The 26,684-nt window shown below is 39.2% G+C and overlaps 1 protein-coding gene across 5 annotated transcripts in view; it reads left to right on the top strand.

The window, feature by feature from the left end:
* The window catches only part of KCNH1 (potassium voltage-gated channel subfamily H member 1), a 190,667-nt gene that overhangs the window by 18,003 nt on the left and 145,980 nt on the right, over positions 1 to 26,684 (top strand). For all 5 annotated transcript variants that reach the window (XR_006168313.1, XM_042815897.1, XM_042815891.1 and 2 more), the window contains exons 2-5: positions 6,999 to 7,122; positions 7,369 to 7,475; positions 17,324 to 17,452; positions 25,875 to 25,993. Coding sequence is in view for 4 of the 5 variants with exons in the window: in XM_042815882.1 (XP_042671816.1) it covers positions 6,999 to 7,122; positions 7,369 to 7,475; positions 17,324 to 17,452; positions 25,875 to 25,993 (479 nt within the window). In the remaining variant the exon portion in view is untranslated. The remainder of the gene's footprint in view (positions 1 to 6,998; positions 7,123 to 7,368; positions 7,476 to 17,323; positions 17,453 to 25,874; positions 25,994 to 26,684) is intronic.

Raw genomic sequence — 26,684 nt, 5'->3', positions numbered from 1 at the left:
ATGGTAGCTGAAGATGTTGCTTCTCTTGCCATTACTGTGACTGGTCCTGTGCAAAGCAAGGTAAATGTTACCCTCAACACATCTGGCACCCAACGACTGCACTTGAGTTTGTGCCTTCTTGTATCTGCTGCTACAAGACCACACATGAATGTAGGTCTGTTGGCACTGGTTAATACAACGTATTTAGGCACACCAGCAGCAGGCCTTCAAAAGCACAAGGGAACATCTTGTAGGCTGTGTTAAGGATGTTTTACCAAGTGAAGAAGAAAACAAAAGGAAGGGGCTTATTTCTTCCTGACTTCCCTGCTTTTTTTAAGCTACCAGCTATGGAGTGCTTTTTGTACAACTGGTCACTATATCAGAATGTCAATTGATTATTGACAGTTTTTATTCCTTGCTGTCACTTGAGTTGAGTTTAAAATGTTTCTTTGCTGGCTCTAACAAAGCCAAATTTGTGTTTGCGTCTGTGCGCGTTTAGAAATGCATTTACAACCTGATTTTCTTAAAATTACTTTTATAGATAGAAAAAAAGAAGGACAAGGCAAAGATGATAGATGATGTGTTTTAAAATTAATGTTCTGAAAGCTCAAGATGTTCTACTGTGATCATTCAACGTATCAATCCATTTCTCCATTAAATCCCAGAACGAGGTTGTAAAACAAATCTTAGTGAAACCCATTCATTGGAGAATTTGTTAATGCATTTCTGTAAGTTATATAGCTAAAAGTCAGCCAGGAGTTGGGTCTTGTCAAATGCTTTTAAGGCTCTTGATGGCTATAGCTATAATCAGTAAATCAAATGGCTTTCTTAAACTGATGGAAGACCCACATAATTGATGCAACTAAATCATTCTTTTTCCTGCCTAGGAGGAAAAAACAACCTGGCCAGTTAAATGAAGTCTCACTGTTAAAGCGTTTTTGGCCTTTGTTAAGAGTGGTGCAATGTACGACTTGTACAGCCGATGAGCTTTCTAATTTCTGAGAATTGTCTCCTGGTGACATCACTTTTGTATGGATGTCTATTTTTTACATTTTTCAGTATGGTCGGCACTGCAGAGATAGGCACAGAACAGTGCTACCATTAATTATGGATGATGGCTTCTGTGCACTTCCCATTTCAGCTATTCATGTGCCATTTTTCTGTTCTAATTTCTATTTTATTTTTTAAAATGCAGATAATTACGAAGACTTTACAGCTTCTAATGTTGGTAGGGTGTTTTATTCTTTTCAACTGAAAATTTGTTCATGATGGAGGCCACAGTAAAATAGATACTATCATAATGCATTGTAACACATTCTGAGATGGAACCAGTAGCTTTTATCTACACCGCTGGTGGAATCATCTTCTACAAAGATTCAAACTGATTCACGTGAAGGTGTCGTAATTATTTGTGCTACGTATGATGAAATACAGTTTTTAATAATTCCTTTCAGCCCATACTTGTAGAATGCTTTGCGTACAGTGTAAGTCATGTTTGAATAGAGCAATATCATGTGTACATTAGTGAATTTTGTGTTCTAACAGCCAAAGAGCTTCCAAATCCCTTATTGTTTCTGTAGAATAAATATTTTTTATGCAAAATATCTGTGAAACATGTAAGCCCAAATGAACCGATCCCTAGTCCTTTGTAATGTGTTGTTTTGCATTTAAGTGAGGCTATAGATTAAAATAATTTGTTCTCAATGTTAAGGATATACAGTTTTGAGGCCACTAAATCATCGTTCCATCGGGAAATCAAGTTTTTTAAAAATAAAATGTTTAAAAACTAATGCATTCCACCTCCAAGAATGAGTGCTAGGAGGTAGTGAAAGGTGTACGTATCCATGTAAAACCATTGACTTCCATAGGAGAGGTGGGTGGAAGAGCAGAATTTTGCCCTATGACTTTTATTCCATGATGTGAATAGGCTTTTGGTTCTCTCAGCACCTTTGTACGTTTTTTGAACAGAGGGCCCTTGTGTTTAATGCAAATGTGGTTGATTCCTGTGTACTTCTCCCTGAGGTGTGAGCCTTGAATCATACAAGTGCAAAGAAACAGTTTGACTTACTTGTAACATTTTGGAGCTGTATTTTGATCTCGGAAGTTACATTTGAACAGTTTAACCAAGGACGGTTAGTACATACCTATCCTTTGCAAGTTGTTGAAGTGAAACTACCGTATGAGCTGTACGACTGTAGTAATTTTGAGAGGTGTCCTTATGAACAACATCCTACTTCCATGCATTGGGTTCCTTACCAGAAATGAAACCAACTTCTTTCTTTCCCATATCTAAATGATACTACTTGTGATGCAAGTCATGAGTTTGTAAACTCAATTGTTTGTAAACTCACTTGTCCCCTGTACTTACTCCTAAGCTGCTTTATGCCCAGCTAATGGAACAGTAGCTAAGGAGCTCTATCCACAGTCTTTTACCAAGTATTTTACTAAGCCTTTCTTTCAGTTCTGAGGTAGTGGTTTGTGCTCTTACCTCTCCTAAATGTGCCAGTCTCGACCAGCTGCATCTGTGATATGCTTCTTGTTCTCAGGTTGGTTGGAAGTTTGAGCTGATGGGGACTTTCCATTAATGTACTTAGCAGTGCGGTTCTGTAGGTAGCAATTTTGGTGAAGCTGGATATTCTGGAGACTTGCTGTCATTGTTGGTAAAGGAGCTGTTTTATTCAGAAGGACCTTTTCTGATTCTTCTGTGATGATGTATTTTGTGATTAGAGAAAACCACTGGTTTCTGTGACTGAGCAAAATCCATTCTTACATAGTGGAAGGAGTTAAATTGCTTTTCTTGTTCTTTAAAGCAGCAGTGACTAGTTTAAAGTAATAATCCGAAACAGCTCCGATGTTTGTGAGTGTAAAAGCTGATATGGGGATATACTTCAATGAACAGAACTGACTAGGGGAAATGTAGGTTGAAGTTGTGAAGTATGGCTTTTCACAAAGTAGCCAGAGTTCAGAGCATCCCTCCTTCCTCCTGCCAGTAATTGTGCTGCCTTTGAGGTGTGGCAGCTCTTGCTTGTGTTTCTGCAGCAAGAGATGCTTTGTGCTGCATATCTATATATTTCTGTGCCTACTAAGTGTCTTCTCAGACTCTGCCAAACAGCACAAGCCAGACTCTAAGTCTTCTTCATATGAGCTCAGACTCTCCAGCCCCTAGCTCAACTCTTCTTGGAGCCGATAAGCGGTGCCAGTGAGGCGTATAGCTTCTCCTTGGGCTGGCCAATGCCACTAACCCAATTGATATTGTGTTAGAAATCGATTTCCTGGTAAGGGAGTCCTTTGAGTCCTATCAGAGAGGCACCTCAATCACTTAATAGTTTGAATACTGCATCTATCACTTGCCTGTTTTATCCCCTGTCTTTGAAGAGAATTTGGTAGTGTATTTCTTCTTTGCAGTCCTCCTGTGCCCAGCCCCTGTCCTGCCCTTGTTGACCCATTTGTGAGTCCTCAAGAGTTTTGCTCTGCAGTGCTCAAAGAGTTCACCAGAGCATCACTTGTGCTTGTTGTGCAACACAGCCACAGCTGTTTCTTGGCCTCTGGGACCCTGTGTCCCTGCATATGGAAAGGCAGTACTTGCCTCAGTGGATGTTTAATATTTTCTTATGTTAGAAACAATTGTTGAACAGATTATGAGCTGTCTCCAAGCAGCACATTGTCAGGGACGTCAGTGCAATTGAATGCCAATGATAGCAATGAGAACAGCCCTTCTACCTCCGGGTTATCTGTCAGAATAAACTATGCAAAGGAGTTATAAGTGGGAGTTATGCTGTGTCTCTCCAGTGTTTGAAGAGGTGAAACACCATTGTCTGAGGAGAAACGCAGGTGTGTTCTCCACATAGGCACAGAATCTGCTTTGTATTGTTTTGTCTTTAAAGAGGTCTGGAAAAGATGAATGAGCAACTGTAAAGAATTTCTTATTTGTTTGTGAGACCCCTCCTTTACTGTGTGGTGCGAGAAACAACGTCTCCAGAGGCTTTCAGCTACATGGAGAGTTCCCGACAGCTGGTCTCTGCAGGGCGTTTTTTGGGTGTCAGTTCAAACTGAGGATGAGCACTAAAAGCTCATTGATGGAGCTGGAGGAACAAACTGAAAGCCTAGTCAGGGTTATGGTGTTAACTCCAGGGAATGGGTCCAGCTTCAGTATTTTCTTTCCGTGTGACTGGGGCAAAGCTATGTATCGTAGACAATAGGTCAAGGTGCATGAAGTGGGAACTTGCTAGAAGTCAGACCTACAGAGCAGTGGGATCCTGAAAACCTCTGACTTGCTCCTTGAATTGATAGACATGCTCGTGTTTTCACCATTGAAGCTTTGAAAGTACATAAAGATCTACAAGTGTGGTTATAACTCATCTCCGAACCCAGCCTGGATTATCAGATGTAGCATTTTACCCCCACCTCCATGAGAGGGCTCGCTACACTAATAGCGCTGCCTGATAGGGACGTGTAAAATACAACAACCAATCCATGCTGACTTGAAGACATTGTATGTCTAGGGTGTTGGCAGTGGCTTGATAAGTAGAAAAGTCATTCAGGAGCTGAAATGAAAACTGAGCTTTCATGGTGCTCAGGGGTAGCTCCTTAGAGGATGCTCAAGTTGGATATTAGGAAAAATTTCTTCTCTGAAAAAGTGGTCATGTGCTGGAATGGGCTGCCTGGAGAGGTGGTTGAGTCACTGTCTCTGGAGGTGTTCGTGAAACATTTAGATGTGGTACTGAGGGACATGGTTTAGTGGGGAAGTATTGGTGGTACGTTGGACTGGATGATCTTGGATGTGTTTTGCAACCTTAGTGATTCTATGATTCACATCTCCTAGGATAAACACCCAAATGACAAAGCTGTCAGGAGGGAGGGAAATATGTGCATGTTTTTTAAGCATCCTTAGGAAGCTCTTCTGGTAAAAAAAAAAAAAATCAGCTTTCATTAACCCAAGAAGTAGGCAAGTGAGAATATGATTTTTTTTAGCTCCAGTAGTAATGGCTAAGAATCTGTGGTATTGTATGCGAGAGTTGGGCTTACGTTTGAATTACTAGGCATAGTAAGAGAGGAAAATCCCCAGCTTTAAAATATACCTTTTTTTTTTTTTTTTTTTTTTTTTTTTAAATGATGCTTTCTATAGCATAGCTTGGGCAGGGTGCTGTTTGCTGTGCTAATGTTTCTTACTTCTATCACCAGCACTACTCCTAGAGCTTCTATCTCTTAGATCATTGAGAGCTGGGCTTGTAGCAGTCTTGCCTTTCAGTGCTTACATCCCTATGTGGGCTTGGTGCCTTGCTTTTACCTGTAAAAAGAGGATAAGATAAGAGCACTATCCACCATGGGTGCTTTGGAGGTGTAGGTAAAAGTAACATCTGAGCAGTGACAGCCATCAGAAAAGTTCACTATATAGCTTTTAGTGAAAAAACCTGACATTATTTATCTGAAGAAAATGTTGAGGTTTAAGTGTGGAAAGAAAGTTCATAGAAGTTTTTCAAAGAGTTCTTGAAGAACTGAAGGGTGCTGTTACCTTTTCAGAAGGGGAAGATGGTGAGAAGGAATAAATGCTTGAAATAACAAAGTCCACATCAGGGCAGAACGCGACCTGAATTTCATATTTGCATACTTTTTGTACTTTCTGATGAAAATATAAAAATATGTTAAGACAGTGCAATCCACTGTTTATAATAGACACTCAAAAGCACTTGCTTTAGCAGTGAGAAATGACTTGGCTTACTTATTCATAGGAAGGGTAAAAGACATGTATTGTTTCTGGAACAAAGTACTTGAACCAAGTAAAAACCATGGTATTTAGAAGAGACTGAGAAACAAAGCAGTTAAAATGTCCTGAAGTTATACTACTGGTATATTTCTTTCCAAAGAGTGTATAAAGATACACTTAATCTTGCTCATGGGATTGGGCAATGGATTTAGATAGCTACAGGAATGTTTTATTTAAACCCACTTGAAGTTTGCAACAGGACAAAAAATTTTGAAACGGGAAGTTAAAAGAAACCAAAGCCTTTGCAAGTAATAGGTAAAATGTCCTGTTTGTGTCTCTTGGTTGCAGGTACCATTAAGGACTGCTGTGTATATTTAAGCAGCTGGTGTTTAGATCCTGTAAAGGAGACAGCATAGTGGACTCCCTTAGAGCCTCCCCTTCAACATGGATGCCCTTATCTCATGTAGCTGCCTAAGATTTCCTCTAACTTCTAAGCCAGGGAGTCTTTGAAGCTGTGAAAAGGAGCCACTGGAGTCTCCCATCTATCAGTGTCCTGTCATAAGCACTGCTCTCTGTCTTGGTGTTTACATAGATAGCTGAGAGCCAAAGAGCCAAAACAGCAGAGAAACAAGGCCAGGACCTGGCATTAAGTATATTCTTTGTTCAAATGAGTTATTAATCATAGAAATATAGCATGCAAAGATCCAATGAGAATGGAAGTTTGAATCCCATTCAATTTTTTTCTTAGTGGTTGAAACTCATTCTAGCTTGTACAGTGAACAGAAACATCTTTCTGCTGGTGTAAGTACTAAAACTAGTTGTCTGGTGTCTTGTTTGTAGAGCTGTGCCATACATGTCACACAGGGAGTAATAGAACTTGTGTGGTCAGCAGTGAAGGCTGTATCGACAGGAGCCACTGAGTCTGTGTTCAGATGAGAAATAACTGCTCAAGCTGTTTTGGCTGTCTTGAGGCTTCTCATCCAAATTGAGTGTCATGGTGGATCAGTACGTGTGGCACAGAGGGAAGCAGCTTAATGAATCTGTCCTTAGTCAAGGAATGAATTTTACCTGCTTAACATTGTGAGTTTCATTTGTGTAAAACCACCTTCTTCAGCTTTGCTTGAGTAATTAATTAAATTTATCTTAAAATCTTAAACTAACAAGTTACTTAAAACAGGGAATACTCCTGTTGTCTACTGGGAAAAAACTGTGCAGGAATGGAGGCACTGCAGTTTGGATGAGTGTTTGGATGAGTATTTCTGCTGATGCAACCATAGTCTTGTCTGATGTCTAACTGATGTGTTCTTTCAAACAGATACTAATTTTGTCTTGGGCAATGCCCAGATAGTGGATTGGCCTATTGTGTACAGCAACGATGGATTTTGCAAGCTATCAGGATATCACAGAGCAGAAGTTATGCAAAAAAGCAGCACCTGCAGGTATTTGAGAACAGATTTATTTTCTGTTAAATAGCTTGTAGTGTTGTGCTTGTTGCTTGAGGAAAACAGTAGTCTGTTCATCTCCATTCTCTCTTTTGTCTCTTGGGGCTGCTACTGTCAAATTTGCTTTCCAGGTGAAATAAAATCAAAGAAGAGCTGTTTCTAAATAGGTCCTTTTCGCACTGTGAATAAATGGTGTAGTGTCTTTGTTTGGTATCTGACTTGAATTCCTTGCTTTCTTTGCAGTTTTATGTATGGAGAGCTGACAGACAAAGACACAATTGACAAAGTCCGGCAGACGTTTGAGAACTATGAGATGAATTCCTTTGAAATCCTGATGTACAAGAAGAACAGTAAGTAGTTGTTCGTTCATTAATGTAGGTGTGTAGAACTATTTTAAATCATTGCATAATTTGCAAGTCTGCCATCCTGGAGTACTGTGTTTCATGTAGGGTTAAATAAGCCCTGGTTCTGCTGACAGATCTGCAAGACAGAGAGGAGAACATTAGAGATGAGAGCCACTGGTAGAAGCAGAGGAAGCTCTAATTCATTCTGATGTTTAGAGCAATTTGTGTGTGATGCCAACGTTCTTTTCATTAGCAATGTTAGTGCCCAAGCTAGGTTTATGCAAATGTTTTTTCTTACAGAGAATGCTTTTAATTTTTTTTTTTAATTTAATGTAGCAAAACCAGGATTTAGATGTAGCTTTATAGTAAAAAGATCCAGTCTTTTGTTTTAGAAGCTAGACTACTTCCTAATATCTTTCAATGAAACTGTCTTTTGTTTTGGACAAAACTGCTTCTTAATCATAGTATGATTATTTTTTCTTTTCTTGCTAGAAATTTTAGTCTGTCTGTAACTCTGTGTGTTAGCAGATGAACTACTTGCCCAAAATTTGTTGCTCTACCCCCTGAGTGTGTCATGGCACAGCTAGTTTTATTTACCAAAAGTAACCTGAAGTGCAGATACACTGACGTCTTCAGATTGACCAAATGTCAAGTAAAAAGACTGTGTTCTGTCACTTCCATTTTGTGTTTAACAATTTTGCCTTCTAACCGTGCAAGAAAGGTACCTTGCAGAAGCATCCTGTGAGAGCTTCTTCCCATTACAGCTATGATGATTGCTTCGATCAATTCTGCACTGGTGGGCATGGGGAGCTCTAAACACAAAGCATAACATGAGCTGCTATGATGCAATTTTTTGACAGTTAACCTTAATGCTGATTTATTTTTCATTAGAAGGGCCAGCTTTCTGGGAAAAGGTGATCATCCTACATTTATGTGTGTAGCCATTGCTGTTCCTGTTGCAATGACCCGCTAGTGCTGGCTGTTGGAGCTTGGAGAGAGAGCAGGGACTTAAGAAGAGCTAAAAAGATAATAGTTGTGTGCTGGAACTGATGTGTGGAGCTGCTTGTTTTATATCAGAATTTGTCCTTGTTAGAATTGGTGGTGCCAAAGTACATGGAATTGGTTTTTGTCAGTGTTTTAGGGGGGGAAGAAAGAACCTCTTTAAGAGATTTTTTTTGTATTCATTTCTCTCTAGTCTTTTTCATTTCTTTTTAGCCTGTTCAAAGCATCATGACCTCTGACATGATGCTGTTGCTCAGGGCCTTACTGGAGCACAACTTTGCTGTGCTAGAGAAACTTCATGTGCTGTCTGGATGAGGCTTTGTGCTTCATGCCTTCTGGTGTTATCTGCCTCCAATGTTTGCCTATTTCTTAAAGATGATTTCAGTTCCTAGCTCGGTTAGTGACCACAGGGACATGTGCAGCTTATCTCTGTGCATCTAAAGCCAAGTAAATAAACTGTGGTTTGGGATCTAGGATGGTGTGGAAGTTTCTCTTAGATAACAGCAATTTGGCACCAAGAGGCTCTGCAGCTACTCTTCTGTCATTGCTGCAGCATATGGCCTGTCGTACAGCCTGGGGCCTCTCTGTCTTTCATGCAGATTTAAAGCAAGGTAACTGTGGAGTGAGGAATGCTTCCTGCCCTGCTGTGCAGTTCCCCTGAGGAGAGGCAGCCTAGAACAAAGTCCAGCTGTGCAGAAGTTGTATTATGCGACATGCCAAAAAGCAAGGCTGCAATGGTTCTTCTGTGCTCATGGAGGGTCACAGTCATGGGAAAAAGCACAGAGCTTACTTTTGAGTTTAACAAAACACAGTGCTCATATGTTTGTTGGATTTGTAGCTTTAAAGGTACCTTAACTACTGTTAGGGAAACTGCCTAAAAGCACTAGAGGGCTGTGACTGAGAAATACAAAAAAATGAAAGTCCCTGTGGCTTATTCTGAGAAAAATCTCATCATGGAAAATATTGTCTTGTGTTCCAGTCATTTAACGCTCGGACTGCTGCCTCTGTTGTTCTTGCAGTCGCCTAACCTCTACCTAGGACAAGCATTTTTGACATTTTTGTCCTGAGTTCCAATGTTTACATGGTTGTGCTAAACAAATATACCATCAGGATGATGGAAGGTACAGTATGTCCACAAGTTTCATTGAAGCTCACTCTAAAATCAACACAGCCTGTATTATTCAAAGGAAGGATGCAGTTTTCTGTCTTCATGTTTGCATTTGTGGATATTCTCTATTCTGGTCTCCTGTCTCTGTCTAGTCCTCCTCCTCTGCCCAATAGTGATTATCCCCACTCTTTTGAGAACTTGAAGTTAAGATGCAATGCAGGTTTGATGGGTCCTTGTGTTTGATAAGCCAGGCCCTTGATTTACTTAGCAGAAATGTGATGATTGCTTTTATTCTCTAGACAAATTTCTTCCTAGAAATGTAGAGCTCCTTCAGGATAATTGGAGGCAATTGTAGCAAGCAGGTGAACAGGCACCAAATTTTTGTCGTTGTTGCTCTGGTGCCATTCCATTGCAGTCAGTGGCAGTTCATGATCATTCCTGGAAGGAGGCACAGTGAAAGTTTTCTTTAATCTAGACAGCAAAACAACAATGCATACATTGACAGTAATTTCATGTGAGAGCTTCAGTTCCATTGTTTGATTAGATGTGAGTGTCCGGCAATGCTGGTAGTATTGTTTATGTAATGGGAAAATGAAAACAACTCTAAATCTCAATGAAATCAGTGGAGTTCTACTAATTACCCTAAGGAGGGATACAGGCTGATATTTTAGACAATGTTTTGCACCTAATCTCAGTCACATCTTAGCTGATTTGAGCTGATACAACTTTAAAAGTCTAATTTCTCAGGAGACTTTTAAAGTCATTTGTTCGGCTGTTATTCTTTACACTAAGCCTGATAAATAAAAACGTCTCAGTAAATTAAACTTAGACTTGTTTCCTACAAGCAGTGCCAAAGCAGGCTTCTTCTAGATGTACTTGCTGCCATTAGTGCTAAAGTATATTTTTGCGTGTGTGCAAATTTATTTGCTTCCACCTGCCTCTGAAGAAGTGATGCCTGTTTGAAATATAACTCCCTTCCCTATGCTGTATTTAATCATGCTTCAGTGGAAGAGCATCAGAAGTGGGCTAAGAGCTAAATGGAATACAGACTTGAATCGCAGAGCAGGCTGATGAAAAAGAACATTTCATAGCTAATGTACTGGACTCTTGTCTTAATTTCCAGCTATGCAGGAGAGTCTGTGAAACTATGAACTGCGTACAGACTTCAGGAGGTCTCTGTTTGGGTAAAGGTGTTCCCATTGATGCAGTGGTGCTGCAGAGCCAGCTCTTGGGTTTTTTTTTTTTTTCTTTTTTTTTTCTCCCTCAGGGATTTTCTTTTAGAGAAAGGTGAGGCCAGTGGAAGCAGCATCCAAGGGATGAGCCATAGGTAATTCTTTTGCAAATTGCATATTGGTTCTGATAAGCAGCGGCTCATAATATATGTACCTAGGAAAATCCCCGAAGCTGGGCCTTGCTCCCTATTTGTACTGGGATTCATTCTCTGGTTTTCTGAGTGCTTGAATACTTAATACATTGAATAACATGAAGATTTGAGGGTTTCTATGTATTTAATTTTTTAAACATACATTCCCTCCCCCCCACCCTTGGACACTCATAGATGTCGAAGTATAATAAATAAGCCCAAAATAGTGATGTAGCAGATTTTGCCTGCGCTTGTCTTTGGGACCAGTGCTTTCTGCAGAGGTAGAAAATAAAAATGTAGGAATGAAAAACAACAAAACAACTCTACCCATGCTAATTTATAAAGAGCAAAATTCACTTTGGGGATGATTGCCTACTGCTAGGAAAGGGTTTCTCATAACTTATATTGGTTTAAACGATTTAAAATTATGTGTGCTGAGACTGTAGTGTCTGCAGATGGATACTTTTGGTATATAACTGCTGAATTAAATCACTGCATAGGTCCGGAAGTAGGAATGAGGGAGTCCTTGGAAACTGGCATGTATCCTTCTGAGCCTGCCACTGAAATCTATCTCCATACTTGTCAAGCGTTATGCATGCCTGTATCTTCTCTTCTGTGAAATCCATCTGCATGAGTTCAGTTACCCTCAGGAAGGTCAAACCAAAGTATTTTGGATTCATAAAACTGATGTTTTCCATTGACTTCAGAGACTTCAAACGTGTTACAAAACAAGACCTGCTGTCATTACCTCAAACATATGCAGTGCAATGAAGCTTTCCAATAGTACTCTTTATATTTTATTAAGAATTATTAAATGTTTTACATGGGGTAAATGGAAAGAAGATTTCAAACTTCCCTGTGTCGTACCCTCCTTTATAACCACTATCTGATCTTGATTTCTCTGAGGAACAGGTAAACCGTATCAGCACCATGCAGCAGTGTGTGCTCTGAACATTTTAAACTGTTTGTTTCAGAGTCATAGGGTAACTTTGCATAGAAGCCTCACATTTGAGGACTGAAATTGATTTTCTTTGTCTTAGCACATTAGAGTCTGACCGTTAGAAGCGTTACATGCCAGAACATAGCAGCCCCGGGTACAGAAACCATGAAGACAGTATCTTTTTTAAAGTGATGGAAATGTAATGTCTACTGTTATTGGCACAGGGTGGTGAATTTCTATGTACTGAGCTGGTTTGGCCTCATTCAGTGCACACTCTCTACTAAAAAGTAGAGTCTATGAAAAGAATTGCTATTAATCTTGCAAATGCCTAAGACTCCTCTGTGCTTCTAATTTAAAAGCTGTGTGAGTACAGTGACTTCCCAAATTCTTCCTAAACAACTTGTGTGCTAATTAGATATAGGACAAACTATTTGGTCTATGTGTGATAGAAGGAAGCAATCTCATAAAATCTTGGGCATAAGTGAAACTCCAAAAGGGGTGACTGTAGTGGTCATTTGTGCTGTGTATGTAACTGAAGTTCTGCTGTCCACATCACTGCATGGAGCAATTGCTGGAGATGCAGCACATCCTTCTAGCCTTTTCATTTCCCTACTGCTTGACTGTTTACGTCCAGGGCAGTTGTTGATAACCACTTGGTTGAAACACAAAGTACTACAGAGGTTGGACTGCTTTGAGGAGACTTGCCCTTACTTGAAGTAACAATCGTGAAGGCATCAGCTGAATAACCAATGTTCTTTTATTTCATTGTTCTACTTTATGGAAAGAAAAAGTGACTATTTCAGTTTTATTTAAACTGAATTTTTGCTTTCTGTAGTTTTGAAAAACAGGTGGTAAATTGACCTGTTTAAATGGGTTATGATGTGGGGCAAGGGCATGTTTACGTAATCATTTTGGTTTTCGTTATGGTCTATTTTTGGTTGACAAGAGAGAAAACAGGAGAGGAGGGTTATCATTATGCTCACAGGGAGCAGCAGGAATACACCTTTAATGCCTTATTCACTTTCACGCTAGAGTTTCTGAAGGACCTCAAAGTCAAATCACATGTTAAATGCTGATGTTCCTGGCAGGGGGTGAACATGTCACTGTTGAAATACATAGGACTGGAAGGGAGGAGAGGGAAGTGAGAGTTGTATTTGTCTTACAGATGGGAAATGGTAAGATGTGCAGACATTTACTGTGTTAATCTGGAGGAGATCTGGGACCTGAATCATGTCTCTTAAAATAGTCTTGTCTTCAAGGCAATGTCTTAAGTCCTGTGCTCAGGCAATAAGAGCTGTATCAGTTAATTCTGGAATTAGCTGTGTAACTTTTGTACCACAAGATAGGCTGGTGCTACAGGCTACTGTCAGAAGTTTGTTGTAGAATTTAATCTCTTACCATTTGTTCTCACAGCTTTTCTACAAGCTTTGAAGTGACGTTCCTTTTCTAGCAGGATTGGTCCTATGCCACTAGACAAACTCTGGATTCTTTCACTGTCGATTCCAAATCTCACAGAAGCCAACATGGCTCACAAGTGTTTACTTCTTTGTTTGTGCATTGGCATTCTCATTGAACTTTACAGTGAGAGGTTTTGCCAGAACTGAACACAAAATGTAAATGGAAGTAGATGTATTGTTGGAAACGCTGGTAAACAGTCTCTGAGTGGCTGTACATCAACACACACAGGAGGCATAAGGGGAAGTTACTCTTGTTTTGCTATCAGAGCTCTGTAACACATACTTCAGTTTCTCTCACTGCCTGCACAGCACACAGACTGAATCTGAAAATCCCATTTTTCATTAGAATGGCCTGATCTGTGCCTCCTGCTAGTAGTGATTGTCTGGCTGAGCAGGGACATCCGCTTTGACACCAAGAGTATGAAGGCTGCCTGAAGGAGGTTGAAATTCTAGTTTCCGACCTGATTTATAACTGGTTTATACTTTAAGCTTTCCTGTTTAATAGTTAAATAAACTGTTTAATGTTTAAAAAAGTAAAATTCTTTTGATAATTAAACCAGTATGCAGGAAAAAAGCTGAGTACAGCCACATCTTGGCTAAACCTCTCAGTGTGTTCCCACAGTTCTGATCCCAGTTCAGTAATTAATGAGCTCCTAGTTGCAGAGCACTGCAGAAAGCCCGTGTATCTCAACCCTGTGAGCTCTCACCTCATGATTGTGGTTTTATATCTACTTGTCTCCTATTTCCAGATGAGGCTGACAAGCTGTCGAACACATTGGGGGTAAAAATTCTGAATAGCATTGGAAAAGCACATAGGACAGCCTGGCAGAATTTTTCATCTACTTATTTCTACTGTTGCTGTGTTACTATGTAGGTGCAAAACTGGAAGATGATTTACACAAGCTGTGTGTTCCACCTTGATTTTTACATTTTGACCTGCAACATATCCTGTATGTGGCACCCTGAAAATGATAAGGCTCCCCAGATAATGACAGTCATCAGAAATTTCTACTTTTAGCTAGCAAGGAGAGCTGACTCTTTCTCACTTTCTCATTGCCAGTGGGCAGATGGCAAAGATTTATACTTGGTACTGGAGAAAAAGGGTTTTGTTTTTCTGTTTTGATAGAAACAATGCTGCACAGGAGTGGGACTCAAAGGAGTCAGAAGGTAAGAACCCTGCTGCTATAAGCTTGCCCTGCAGCAACCTTCTACAGGTTATCAGGAAAAGTCTTTCCTCTTTCTGTACTCATAATGTCAGAAGAGTCATCCAACAGTGTATTGTAATGTAGTCACAAGGAGCATATAACAAGGTATTTGAAAAAATAGCTGGAATAAGAACATGAGCTTCATCCTTTCTGTTTCAGTTATGTGTTACAGCATCTTCCAAAGCAGAGTAGTAGTAGATATGTCTGTGAGAGTCAGAGATGAAGTTATATGCATAATTTAGCCTCCGAAGGTTAGTATTACGAGCAGCCCGTGGGACAATGCCTGTGGCTTGAAAACAAAACAATGCAAAGTGTTTTGGGGAAGGGCAAAGCATCCCTAAGAAAAAAAAAAAAAGGCAAGAACATGCAGGCTGTAGACAGAGATCTTGGCTGATCAAAAAAGCTGCAGTGTTAGTGAAATATGTTGAAACAGGTAAAATTGAAAGTAACTGGTCACCAAGGTGTCAAATTAAAAGCAATGTATGGATATAATTAGCTTCAGAACAGTCCATGTGAAATTGGGAAGAAGAAATAGGCAAGAAGAAATGGAGATAGGTAGTTTTTTAGTAGCTCCTGAGAATGGAAAGCATAAGGAGCATTACTGTCTTGAAGATTACTGTCGAGTCCTTTTGCAGCATTGTCTTCTAAGCTCGTTAATAAGTTAGTGATGATTTTGAAGCCATAGTTACTCTGCTGCTGAATCTTTTCTTGCATTCAGCATTTTGGTTTTCTTGTTGTATTGAAGGGGGTTGTTCAGGTGCACTAGCTCTTAAAAACAAACAAAAAAAACCCAATCCAAACAGCCATAACAAAACCAAACACAAATAAAACCCCCATGATACTGATCCCTGAATACTTTTTCCTCCAGAAACGACTTTCAGTAATTCAATTTGGATTTCTCTGCTCTTTCAATGAAGGGCTCCTTGCATTGTATACCCTGCTGTTCATAGAAGTGGCTGTACATATGGCACGGAAGCTCAGCCAGGCTTTGAAACTGCCTGTTCTATACATGCCCAGTGGGGAATCAGGCTTCATTTATGGAAGATGTCCATAGGTCTTGGAGTTGTCCTGGCTTTCTGTGGCAGGAAAAGATGGCTAAGCACAGAGGCTGGGAGACAGCCAGATGAGGCACTGGGTAGCAACATGCTCTGTTATTTTAGCATAGTAAGAAAAATATTGCCTTTGCTTGTTATGAACTACCTCAGGTTTCCTTGTGAGCCTTTAACAGTCAGGAAACACAAGTGGCCCTAATTGTTTATAACTGTTGCATGAAATACACCATGCGGTAGTCAAGTGAAAGCGCTGAGTAATTCATGTGAAGGAGAACCTGATCTCTAGTCTAGATGAGGGTCCTGTGATCAAGAAAGAGAAGAAATATTCTTCCAGTATAACCCTGTATGTAGTAGGCTGTCCTACACAGGTAACAAAAGTTAATTGTGACACTCCTTGTTCTGACTTTCCTCTATGGGAAACCTGCTGATTTTCAAATTTTGTGCTGGTTCCTTTTATGCAGATTTTTCTGTCAAATGTAGCTCGCAAAGGAAACCTGAGAGAAATGCTACTCACAGCAAGCAAGCTTGAATCTTCTTTTTGGCTCTTAAATTTTAGGTCTGCAAAAGCAAGGATGAATTTTTTCTTCATCCTCAGTGAGGGCATAGGGACAAAATGAAAACATATACAATTAGTCATTTTTTTTATGACTGAAGACTGCACAGAAAATAACGGTGCCTTCAAAAAATGTATGCTGTGACATAGAGGAGCCAACTGCTTTTATTTCTGACCCCCCCCCCCCCGCCGGCCACACACAATCAAATACTGCTAACACTGATGTGCTGAATCCTGTGAAATGGGAGTGGTAGACACAGTCTTCTTAAATGAAACTTCACTGCTGTCACTACTGAGTTTTCAGCAATCTCAGCAGAACCGCTGGAAATATAGAAAGGCAAGTCTGATTGGCATTTTCTCTCCTCAAAGTGATTTGCCTGGACAGATAGTAAGGAAAATTGACAGCAGCATCTGAAGGGTCATTGTCTGGGAACATTTTTTTCTATGTTGTGCAGGCTTTAATCTTTCAAGTAGTTTTCACCAGGAGTTTTTCTACTGAAGTAGTTAAAAAAGTATAGCTATATGCAATACAGTTTAAGTCCCATCCGTAGCACATGGGCTGGTCCTGATGGCTTATTCTCTTCTATATTCATTGGAGTCTTGCTTCACACTGGAGTGATTCTGAGCAAGCTGAGAAAAAAGTCAAACTGAAAAGCAGCTTGCAAAGAATTTCCCTTCCATTGGAGAATTTGCAGGCAAGGCCAGAGTTCCCAGAGCTGACATGCTTATTAGGGACTGGTGCTCCCCCAGAGAAAACTAAAGCCAACTGTGCTCTTGAGTTGGGATTCTTACTATGGCTATGAATTAGGCACTATTGACCTGTCTGCAAGGCTTGCACAGAAACAGTGAGACTGTGTTGTGTGCATCCTTGCATGTATATGGGACTTTATCAGCTTTCAAAGTGCTGCATAAGTTTGTGTATTGGCTTTATAGATGAGGCCCAGAAGAAGGCAATCAATTCCTGAAGATTAAAAAAGCTAATCAGAGGTAGAACACAGAATTTAACTAGCACTTTTGTCAGCTACTCTGTCATTTTTCCTAATAGGTGTTTGCAAAACTCCCATAACATTAAAGTAACATTTACAGATGGCTGATTTGGAAGTGTAAACATCTAAATTAGCACACTTACTGTTGTGCCTACCACTGACAAACTTTTCGATATGTTTCTTTCCAGGAACACCTGTCTGGTTCTTTGTGAAAATTGCTCCAATCCGAAATGAGCAGGATAAAGTGGTTTTATTTCTTTGCACTTTCAATGACATAACGGCTTTCAAGCAGCCCATTGAGGATGATTCATGTAAAGGTTTGTCTTTTTCATAATTATATATTTATTCTGCTGTTTTTCATTTGCCCTGGTTTTGAAAAAGCTGAAGTCCTTTAAATACTTAAAGACTTAAAGCCAAAAGATTGGATGTTAAAATAACTTCCATGAAGCCTGTAGAGGCACGGCTATGTGCAAGGAGTGGCTGCGTTGATTTCCTATGGGAGTTGGCTCTGGTCTGCACTGAAACAGGTGATTGCTAATGAGACCCCCAAGTGCTTTAGGAAGCAGAGCTTGCTTTGCAAATAGGTGCTGCAGTCTGTTTAAGATTCATTATTAATCCCCGTACCAGCACAGCCTTCAGGCAGTCACAATGATGCTTAACTACCTCTTTGGTCTCAGAGGAAATTGAAGGATATTGGGTCCTGTACAAACTGCTTATGACACCGTATGCAAAAATGGAGGTATTAGTCCTGTCTGACAATGATCTGAATAATTTAATTCTGCCTGGCTTGACATGACTTAGCATTCTTATATTAAAGTTTAGGACCAGGTTTTTTTTTTTTTCCACATCTGTGAAAATACTCTCATAGTCTTAAGTTGAATCAGGTTCAAGCTGTCAGGTTGAGTGAAGTAGAATTGCTGTGTTTTGCTGTTAACCCTTTGCTAACTTACACCCTAGAGATCTGGAAGCAAACTCAGCTGTGAGAGAGGCATAAACTTTTACTCAGATTCAGATCTTGACAGAATTAGACCTTTTGTACCCACATGTAGAATTACAGAGACTTGTGTCTTCTGGGGTGAATAAAGACGTAAGTTCTCCTGTTGTTTGCATTTTTGTAGTATTTAATAATATTTGTAGTATTACATTAAACAGGAAACTTACTGTGAAGGTGAATTGATTTACATTTGTTCTCAAAATATTATTCTTTAAAAATGCAGTTGCTCAAAGTGGAAACACCTGTTACCATGAAAAAGGAAGTACAACCTTAACAAACATACTGTCTTCCAAGTTATGTGGGTTATTTTTTTTTCCCCTTTGAATGCTATTTTTTTTTGTTTTCTTACAGTGCTTTTATAAACCTAAAAAAAAAAATGTATCTTGTTGGAAAAATTGGGTCTACAGTATTTTTTTTTTCCCTGCATAGTTGTCTTCACCGTGTCCTAATGAGGACTGACAGCAAGGATAAATCAGTGTGATGCAGTAAAGCTGGCTCTCATTTGTTTGGTGGGAGTGAAAGCCCTTACTTCATTTGTTCAGTTGGCAAGCAGGGCTTTCGTTCAGGAGTGGTAGCCATGCCTTTTTGCTTTGGTTTTGCAGAAGGTCCTTAGTTGTAGTGGTGACTTGTGCTCTTGTGAGAAGAGTTTGTCCTTCACTTTCAAAAGAGGGAGGTACTGCAACTTTTTTGTTTTCAAGAGAAGTGTGCTGAAGAAAGCAAGCACAATTTTTTATCATTATTCTGTAAGTTCCCATTCTAGGATCTTGAGATCATGCTGTTCTTATAGTGATCATGGTAATTCTTAGCAGTTCCATATCTAAAACAATGTAATACAAAGATTAAGCCTATTTACAAGTGTGCTAACTTGCAGAAGAGTTAAGATGCTAAGCAAAATTTGTTCATGTGGCCCATGGAAAGTTGCTAAATACGTACTGAGTGTTACAGACAGAATAGAAGACCTATTGTTCAGAGGCCACTGAGGCAGAGCTCTATACATGTCGCCTAAGTGCTGTTGGTATGTATGGAAGAGTTTGTGTACTAAATAAGTCTTGCACATCTTATATCTGAATCTCCTAAAATTGATGATGTTGCACCAGTTTCATGCCAATAGAGTTTTCTGTTGCTGTGTACACAAATCAAACGTGATACAGATGAATCACGCATTCTATTCTAATACTTAATTTATCCCTTATGTCTTCCTCTCTTCTCTAGATTACTTCCTATAGGCTAACTTTGGGATTTTGTGTGTGTACTGGGTAGGTGATGTTGTGTCAGTCATTTGATGGCTAGATGAGCAATTCCATGGAAAAGAAGAGCTAATTTGCAAAACAGAATGTTATGTGTGTGACCACACAATATTAATATTAGAACTCACTATGCAACTGGATACTGTGAGGGGAAAAAAACAGATGTGGAATTTTAGACAATTCATTGTCTGCAATGAGTTCTGGGACTCATGAAGGGGAAAAATATGTTGGAAGTTCTAAAAAAAGGCAAAATTATTTTAGCTGCTTCAAAAAATCATTGCTTTTACAGACCTGAGCTTTGCAGAGAACGCATTCCTTGCACACTGTACAACATTCCATTGGAAATTTGTAGCACGTTTTTGAAGGGCAGCAATTCTCCTGGAAACATTTCAGAATAATGGCAAACAAATGAGCTCCTGATCTAAAAATGCAACACTCAGAATTTACATATTAATTGTTTTTAATTTAAGCTGAGAATTGATTGCTAAATCAATTATTTTCCCATTCTCACCTTCAGTCAACTTTCACCAACTAATCCTTTGCTGTGCTTCTACGTGAAATCAGTTTGCTGTGGTTATGACTAGTTAATACCTGCTTGCAAATGCAGATGTTTTAGTATACCTGCTATCTACGTAGTTACAGAGTGGCACAGCATGAAGCGTCTGAGTTCTTCAAAATCAATGCCTGTATGTCTTTATGGAGAAAAACATTATGTTGTGCAGAAACATGGTTAAAGAGCAGCTTATCTGTCAGCTGAGCCTGCCTAGCTACAGTGTATCTTAGCTTCCTATCACCTGCTGGCAATATCAAGCATGATTTTTCAGCAGAATGATACAGTCATTCCGTAAGTGCAAAGTGTTGAGCTCTAATGACAGGTGATTGGCTGGTACACAAAAATTAATAGACATCTTTTATCCAAAGGTGACTCAGAGAAGGATAGAAGGTCCCAGTACTGTTTTTCATTCTTAGTCCATTTTTTAAGATTAATAATTTCAAAGACTGGAATGATGAGACGACATTTCTGAAGTCCTGTTTAAAAAAAAAAAAAAGTAGGCTTCTAATTGTAAGCCTCTGTTGTTTCAGGTAATTCAGTAGACACTTATTTTATGACTGCAATGGGCGTTAGTTAAATTTGATTTTAAATGCAGGCACTTTAAGCATAGCTCATTCTATTTTTCATTCTAAAAATAGTGTGTCAGTGATGTTGCTGATAATTAAAAAAAAAACAACTCCCTGTTTTCATCTTTCCCTGTATAGTTGCCCCTTTGGGGGAAAAAAAAAAAAAAATCAGGAAAAAATAGATTTACTTGAATAAGCAGGCAAAATCAAATAATGTCATAGCTAAATTTGGCCTGGGAAGCGATAGGTCACTTTCTTAGCAGAATTTCAGAGCATATGCAATCAATGTGTTTTGTCTGTATATGTCTTGTTTTGATTTGAGATTTAACACACCAAGTATGCGACATTTGAGAACAGTATATAAAGTGAAATGCATCACTTTATGAAAACTGTAGCTTGCTCAGGTAAACAGAGTCTGCATGCAATCTAAGTAGCTAAAAAGAAACAGGTTTTGCATGTGTGAATGCAATAAAGGCATCTGTGCTGCTGTATCAAAGTTTGGGAATTATGCTTTGGATTCTAATTTTCTTGGTTTTAATTTTATTTTCTGCCCTCTTCCTCTTCCCCCCCCCCCCCCCCACAAAAAAAAAAAAAAAAAGAGGTGGGGAGGGGCATGAAGTTCAACATCACAGAATTATATGGGAAAATGGTTGTTGGTCTCCTAGTTACTGTAACCTCCTGTGTTTTGTAGCCATCATCAGTTATCTTCTCTGCAGAAGCTTTAGTTCATTTTGCAGGTAGGCTGTCCTTTGCATTGCAAGCAGGGTACACAAAAAATAGTATTTCGATTGCCTCAATTTTATTCAGGGAAAACTCCAACCTGATGTTCCCTTTCTTATTTTTTCCCCTTTGTTTCACCTTTTTTTCCCTAATTTTTTGTTCTGTTTTTAAATATGTATTTATAGGAGCAAAGCCAGTGTTTGAAATATTTTGATTGTTATACTTTACTTTCATCTAGATAAATTGGTGTCTTAAAAAGGAAACAAATGAAAGGGAAGCAGTGAGTATATTAAGAACTTCAGTATGCTTTTCCACTCCAGATGGAAAAATAACACAATTTTACTTATGAAATTTTAAAGGGCAGGAGCATTCAGACTGCAGAGAGGTGTGATGGATGTAAGCAGGGAACTGTGACATGCAAGAAAGCAAAGGGTGGTTCCAGTGGAGGTGATAACTGCTGGAATTTGGATTTGATTGCATTTACACATCTCTATGTGATCAATAGACTTGTGGTTAAAGTAGCTTATTCTCAAGCAGGCTATGCCTTTGTGTTCGAACTCCAGGGACTGCATGAGTTACAGAAGCAACTTAATAACAAGGATTCTGTAACTGCCCCAGTAAATAATGTTTGAATTTGTGATTCATCGTTATCAAATTGAAGGCATTAGTCGGTAATAAATACTTACCTGAGATAAATAAGAAATGTGTCGTGGATTCACAGAGTCACAGAGAATCAACAGCTCATGCTCATCTCAAAATTGAGGAAATTGGTTTCTTCTGCTTGAGAGGGTTGTTACATGAAGCTTAATGCCTGGGAAGTCTTGATGCATGAAATATCCCAAAAGTGTGTTCTGATGTCTCATTTCTGCACAAAACAATGTTCAGGAGGCAGCTTTTGTCCTTGTTGTAGGCATCTTGGATGTTTTCAAGAGCAGCTTTTACTTAGATTTTTACACTGAAATAGTGAAATTCTGAAATAGCATCAAGTAATGTGGGACAACTGGAGTTGGTCTGTCATCCTGAAGACTCTTCATCCTTTTGAAGCTGAAGACATTCTGATTGTTTTGCTGAAAACATCATGCAGGGATGAACTGAGAAAGGAAACCAATCAGTTATGAAAATAGGTTAAAATCAAAGAGAAGAAAGAAGCACAGGCAAGCGCAACCAGGGGTTGGCATCCAGCTTTATGTTTTGTTCCCAAATTCTAAGCTGTCTTCTCTAAAACAGTGTAAGTTCTTGCCTGTTTGAGGAATCTATATACCTACAGGAGAATTGCATAGAGTCATTGGATTTCAATTTAATTTTTGCATTCTCTGTTTCTAGAAGAAAACAATGGATGTAGGGATCTCACAACTAACTGCTTGTGCTGAAAGAGAACTTGTAATCCATATCATCCGGACCCCCTTTCCAGGCAGGACTAACATCATTTTGTTCCTACACCACTCTGGAACTTTCCTTGTCTTGAAAAGTTCAATTTTCTTCCTGAGACCAGCTCTGTGGCACATAGAATATAACGCTTATATTCTGTTTTGTGCCTGAAGTCCATTATTTCACTTGTCTTCATTGGATAAATGTCTGACTTGTAGACTACATCCGTCTTTAGTCTTCTAAAGGACAAATTTTAATACATTCAATAGGCACTGCTGTCTTTTTGAGAAGTGTTAGAGAAGTTATCATTTGATAGGATTAGTACTGGCTTTCCATCTCCTTTTAGTTTTTTCTCCTGTGTTATAATGTGTAAATTCAGTATAATTATGTTTCCTTTCTCAGAAAAAAAAAGTAATACAAGAAATTGTCCTGTTCTAAAAATGAGATTCATACACCTGGGACAAAGGCACAGAGATTCAGTGAATATTTTGACATGTTTATACTTCCTATGTAGTGTACCCAGTGTGTGGAGAGGGTGTATAAGTGAATATATTTCAAACCTCCCACTTTCAGGTCAGCGCTGGTTCAAAGAAACCCACTAACCTAAGCATCCCTGCCTACTGAAATAGTCTCTTGCTTGTATGGTTACATCATTTTCAGGTCAGTGTTTGACGTATATGGTAACAGATCTCATGTTTGTGGAACAGCTCATTTGAACACCAGTTAGGCCCCCACAAATGATATTTGCAACATGCAGGGCAGAGTAGGTGCCTATAGGAGATGCTGAGACAGGACCATGTCAAGTTCTATCACTGCCTTTCAAGTGTAGATGGCTTTTGGGAAGATGGAAGATGCATGAAAGTGCTCAGCATTCATAGCCACATTCATGACTGCAGAGTTGTCTGGTAGTGTTTTTGTGCAAGAAAACTCAAGTGAGGTATTTTTCTTCCTCCCTCTCAGTGTTTCTGTTGAAATAGCCTTTATTGGAAGACTTGCCGATGGGGGGGGGGGGGGGGGGGAGGGGTACTCGACGTCCATCTGCTGTTTTTTAATCAAATTTTGATTCTTTCAAGAAAGCGGGTGATCAGCTAGCAAAAGAGACTGTCTACTGTAGTTGACTTTAAAAACATTGCATGTCTGGTTAGGGAGCAGAGTCAGCTCTCACATTAAACTGGAAGTCGGCTCGACTGGATCAGCGGCGTGACGGGGCCTCGACTTCAGCACCACGGACAGCGCCAGGATGGGGCTGGCGCCGCTGCCTCGCTGGTCCTACCGGCCTGGAAACGTGGTTTGGAGCTGGCAGCCTCTTGAGACAAACCTTGTCAGTCTGAATTTATACAAGTGAAAGTCTACCCGTCCCTCCCTGGCCTTGTGAAACAGGAGGAAAATTTAGTAGTGCAACATAAGCATTTTTTGGAAAGGTAAAGCTTGTGTCGGTGTAAATTGCTGTAGCTGTGTTGGCTTCACAAACTCTGGTTTGATTTATAGCAGCCAAAGATAGGTCATTTTGATTGGTTACTCCCACCTAATCCATTCATTTAACCTCCACTGTCTTTAATGAAAACATAGTAAGGCATTTATGTCTCAGCATGTGAACTTTGGTTTGTTTTTTTCACATATAATGGAGAAAGAATGCTCTTTATTTATATTAAAAAAAAAAAAAAAGAAAAGAAAACCCACAGTATATGGAAATGTGTTGTGAAAAACAAAGTGTTCTTGGGTCAGTTTTGCAACAGGTACAGATTAACCTCTGTTAAAGTTCTGTCATGTTGATTTGTTTCTTCAAGAAATACTGCTCTATAGTAGTTAAACTCACATGAGTTTACCAGGAAAGATCTAGCTTACTGGGTGGAAATTACGCAGCCTACGTGTTGCTGAATATTCCCAGGAAGAATTTACTAATTCTGATCAAGTTTATTAAATTGTGCCAGGCTTCCTTTAAAGTGTGCTTTGGGGCATAAGAAAATGTTCACTTTTATTCTTGTTTCTAGAAAGGTATTTCTAAATTTGGTTCTTCCCTTCAATAAATGCATTGTTTTGTGTATTCTTACAGACCAGTTTTTTTCAGCTCTGATCTGGAAGACTTTGTTCAATAGCCAGTTCAGACAATTTATTTTTTTGTGCTTACCCAGCAAGTTGACAAATATGTTCTTGCAAGTTCCATCAGGGTGATGGATGAAGGTGACATCAGGGTGAGATGTCAAACAAGGCTAATGTTCTAAGTAGTGGACAGTATTTTAACTACTCGTTTTCCTTCACTCGTTATGGATAACTTGCAGCCTAAATTCTAGACTAGTCTTTAAAAACTGTCACTGCTAATAGTGTCATTTCTGTTGGTGCTGAAATTATAATGTAAAGGGAAATTTTTCCAGAAGCAAGATTTCATTAAGAACTGAGTCTGCAAAGTGCTGAGCACCCTCAGTTGGAGTAGGAGGTGAGACTGCTCAACAGTTTGCAGGTGGTGCTAGCATTTTTCAAGACCAAATGCACTGATACTTTGCTTTCAGACTGCCAAAAATACTCAGACATGTACTCTGCCTGACTTTTTCTGTTATGTCAAAGTATGTTCATAAAGGTTATAGTCAAAGCTAGCTTGTGTCTGTCATTCAAACTTTCTATTTTGAGGGCTATTTGGAATTACTGCAAAAAATATTCTGAATTAAAATTCAGCGTGACCTATCTGCCAGAATTTGTTAAATGTTTTATTACAGTTTGAGAAATTCTATTTGTATATTTTTCTCTTTTGTTTAGAGGGGATAAAATTAATGATTTTGTTTTATTTGCTCTGCTTTTTCTTACTTATGTGCTTTTCTCTGCTTATTCCAGAACTATGTTTAATGCATCTGAGGCCAGATTCATTTCCGTTACAGGCAGCTCTGGCTTTCACTGTGCCTGATTTTAGTCCTACGTCTTTATTAGTCTGGGACGTCGTCTTCAGGGCTGTGAGATCCAAATCTGACCATTAGGTTTAATAGAAGATTATTGTACAGTGCACATTTATCCTTACAAAAGATGTGGTTTGTGTAATGCACTCTTGTAGAACCCGTGAACACAAAGCTACTGCAGTTGTTACTTGTTACTTAACCAACCTGCTGCCTTTACTATGACTTGCTTTTTTCTGACACATGGTTAAATTATACTCCCTTGTAGTCAGCATTAATACAATTTGCTCTATTTTTCTTTTAACTTATATTTTTTTTAATAATGAGAAACGTTATGGGGTATGCTTCCAATTTTTTGTTTTGTAATGTATATGATGTTGCATGTTTTGCTTTTTTTTTTTTTTTTGAGGTTGGGGAAAGTTTGCTCGCTTGACCCGTGCCCTCACAAGCAGCCGAGGAGTGCTGCAGCAGCTTGCTCCAAGCGTGCAGAAAGGAGAGAATGTTCACAAGCACTCACGTCTTGCTGAGGTAACATTTCCTTTTCACAAGAAACAGTAAAGAAATGTACATAGCCTTTTTGGATATGCTGTCTCTGCATGAGCTATTCAATCTGTCTCCTTTGCCCTGTGATTCTGAAACCAGGTGGCAGGTACAGGAGCTCAAAAGAATATTGTGTGCTGTGAAATGTCTACTTTAGTAGTGGAATGGAAACTGGTGTTCAGAAGACTTAATGCAACCTAAATGCAATTTTGGCTTCCATATCTCAGCAAAATCTTACAATGGCATTATTATTGAAATAAGTATGTTTTCCTTATTTTTCTTTCTTCTCTCAAGATCTCTTGAAGATCTCTCAACTCTAGTTGGATCTTGGACTATTTGCTTGTTTAAACTGAGGTGAGATAAACTTCAGCTAGTGCAGAAAGAAATTCCAGAGAATCATTGGCACAGTTCTTTGCGTCCATTCATGTCTAATTTTCTTTTAGTGGGATGCTGGTGAGTTTTAAAACTGGTTAAAATGGGCAGAACATCTGTAAGATGCCACAAGCAGTACTTCAGATAGTAGAAAAGTGAAAATGTGATTAAAGTAGATTCTTTCAAAGTTTTGAGAAAAGACCTATGCAGAGGCTTCATGAAGTATGAGGGTTTTAGGGCTTTCGCCACGAGAGGGAGAGACTGAGCTAAGTTTCCTGTTGTTGTCTCCAGGACCAGCAGCAGGGTC

This window comes from Centrocercus urophasianus, unplaced genomic scaffold, assembly GCF_019232065.1.
Source record: "Centrocercus urophasianus isolate 14NV4802_14NV808 unplaced genomic scaffold, USGS_Curo_1.0 seq_10, whole genome shotgun sequence".
In the NCBI taxonomy this organism is placed as follows: domain Eukaryota; kingdom Metazoa; phylum Chordata; class Aves; order Galliformes; family Phasianidae; genus Centrocercus; species Centrocercus urophasianus.
Note: the sequence above shows the minus strand (reverse complement) of the source record. Positions and strands in the feature narration are given on the sequence as shown.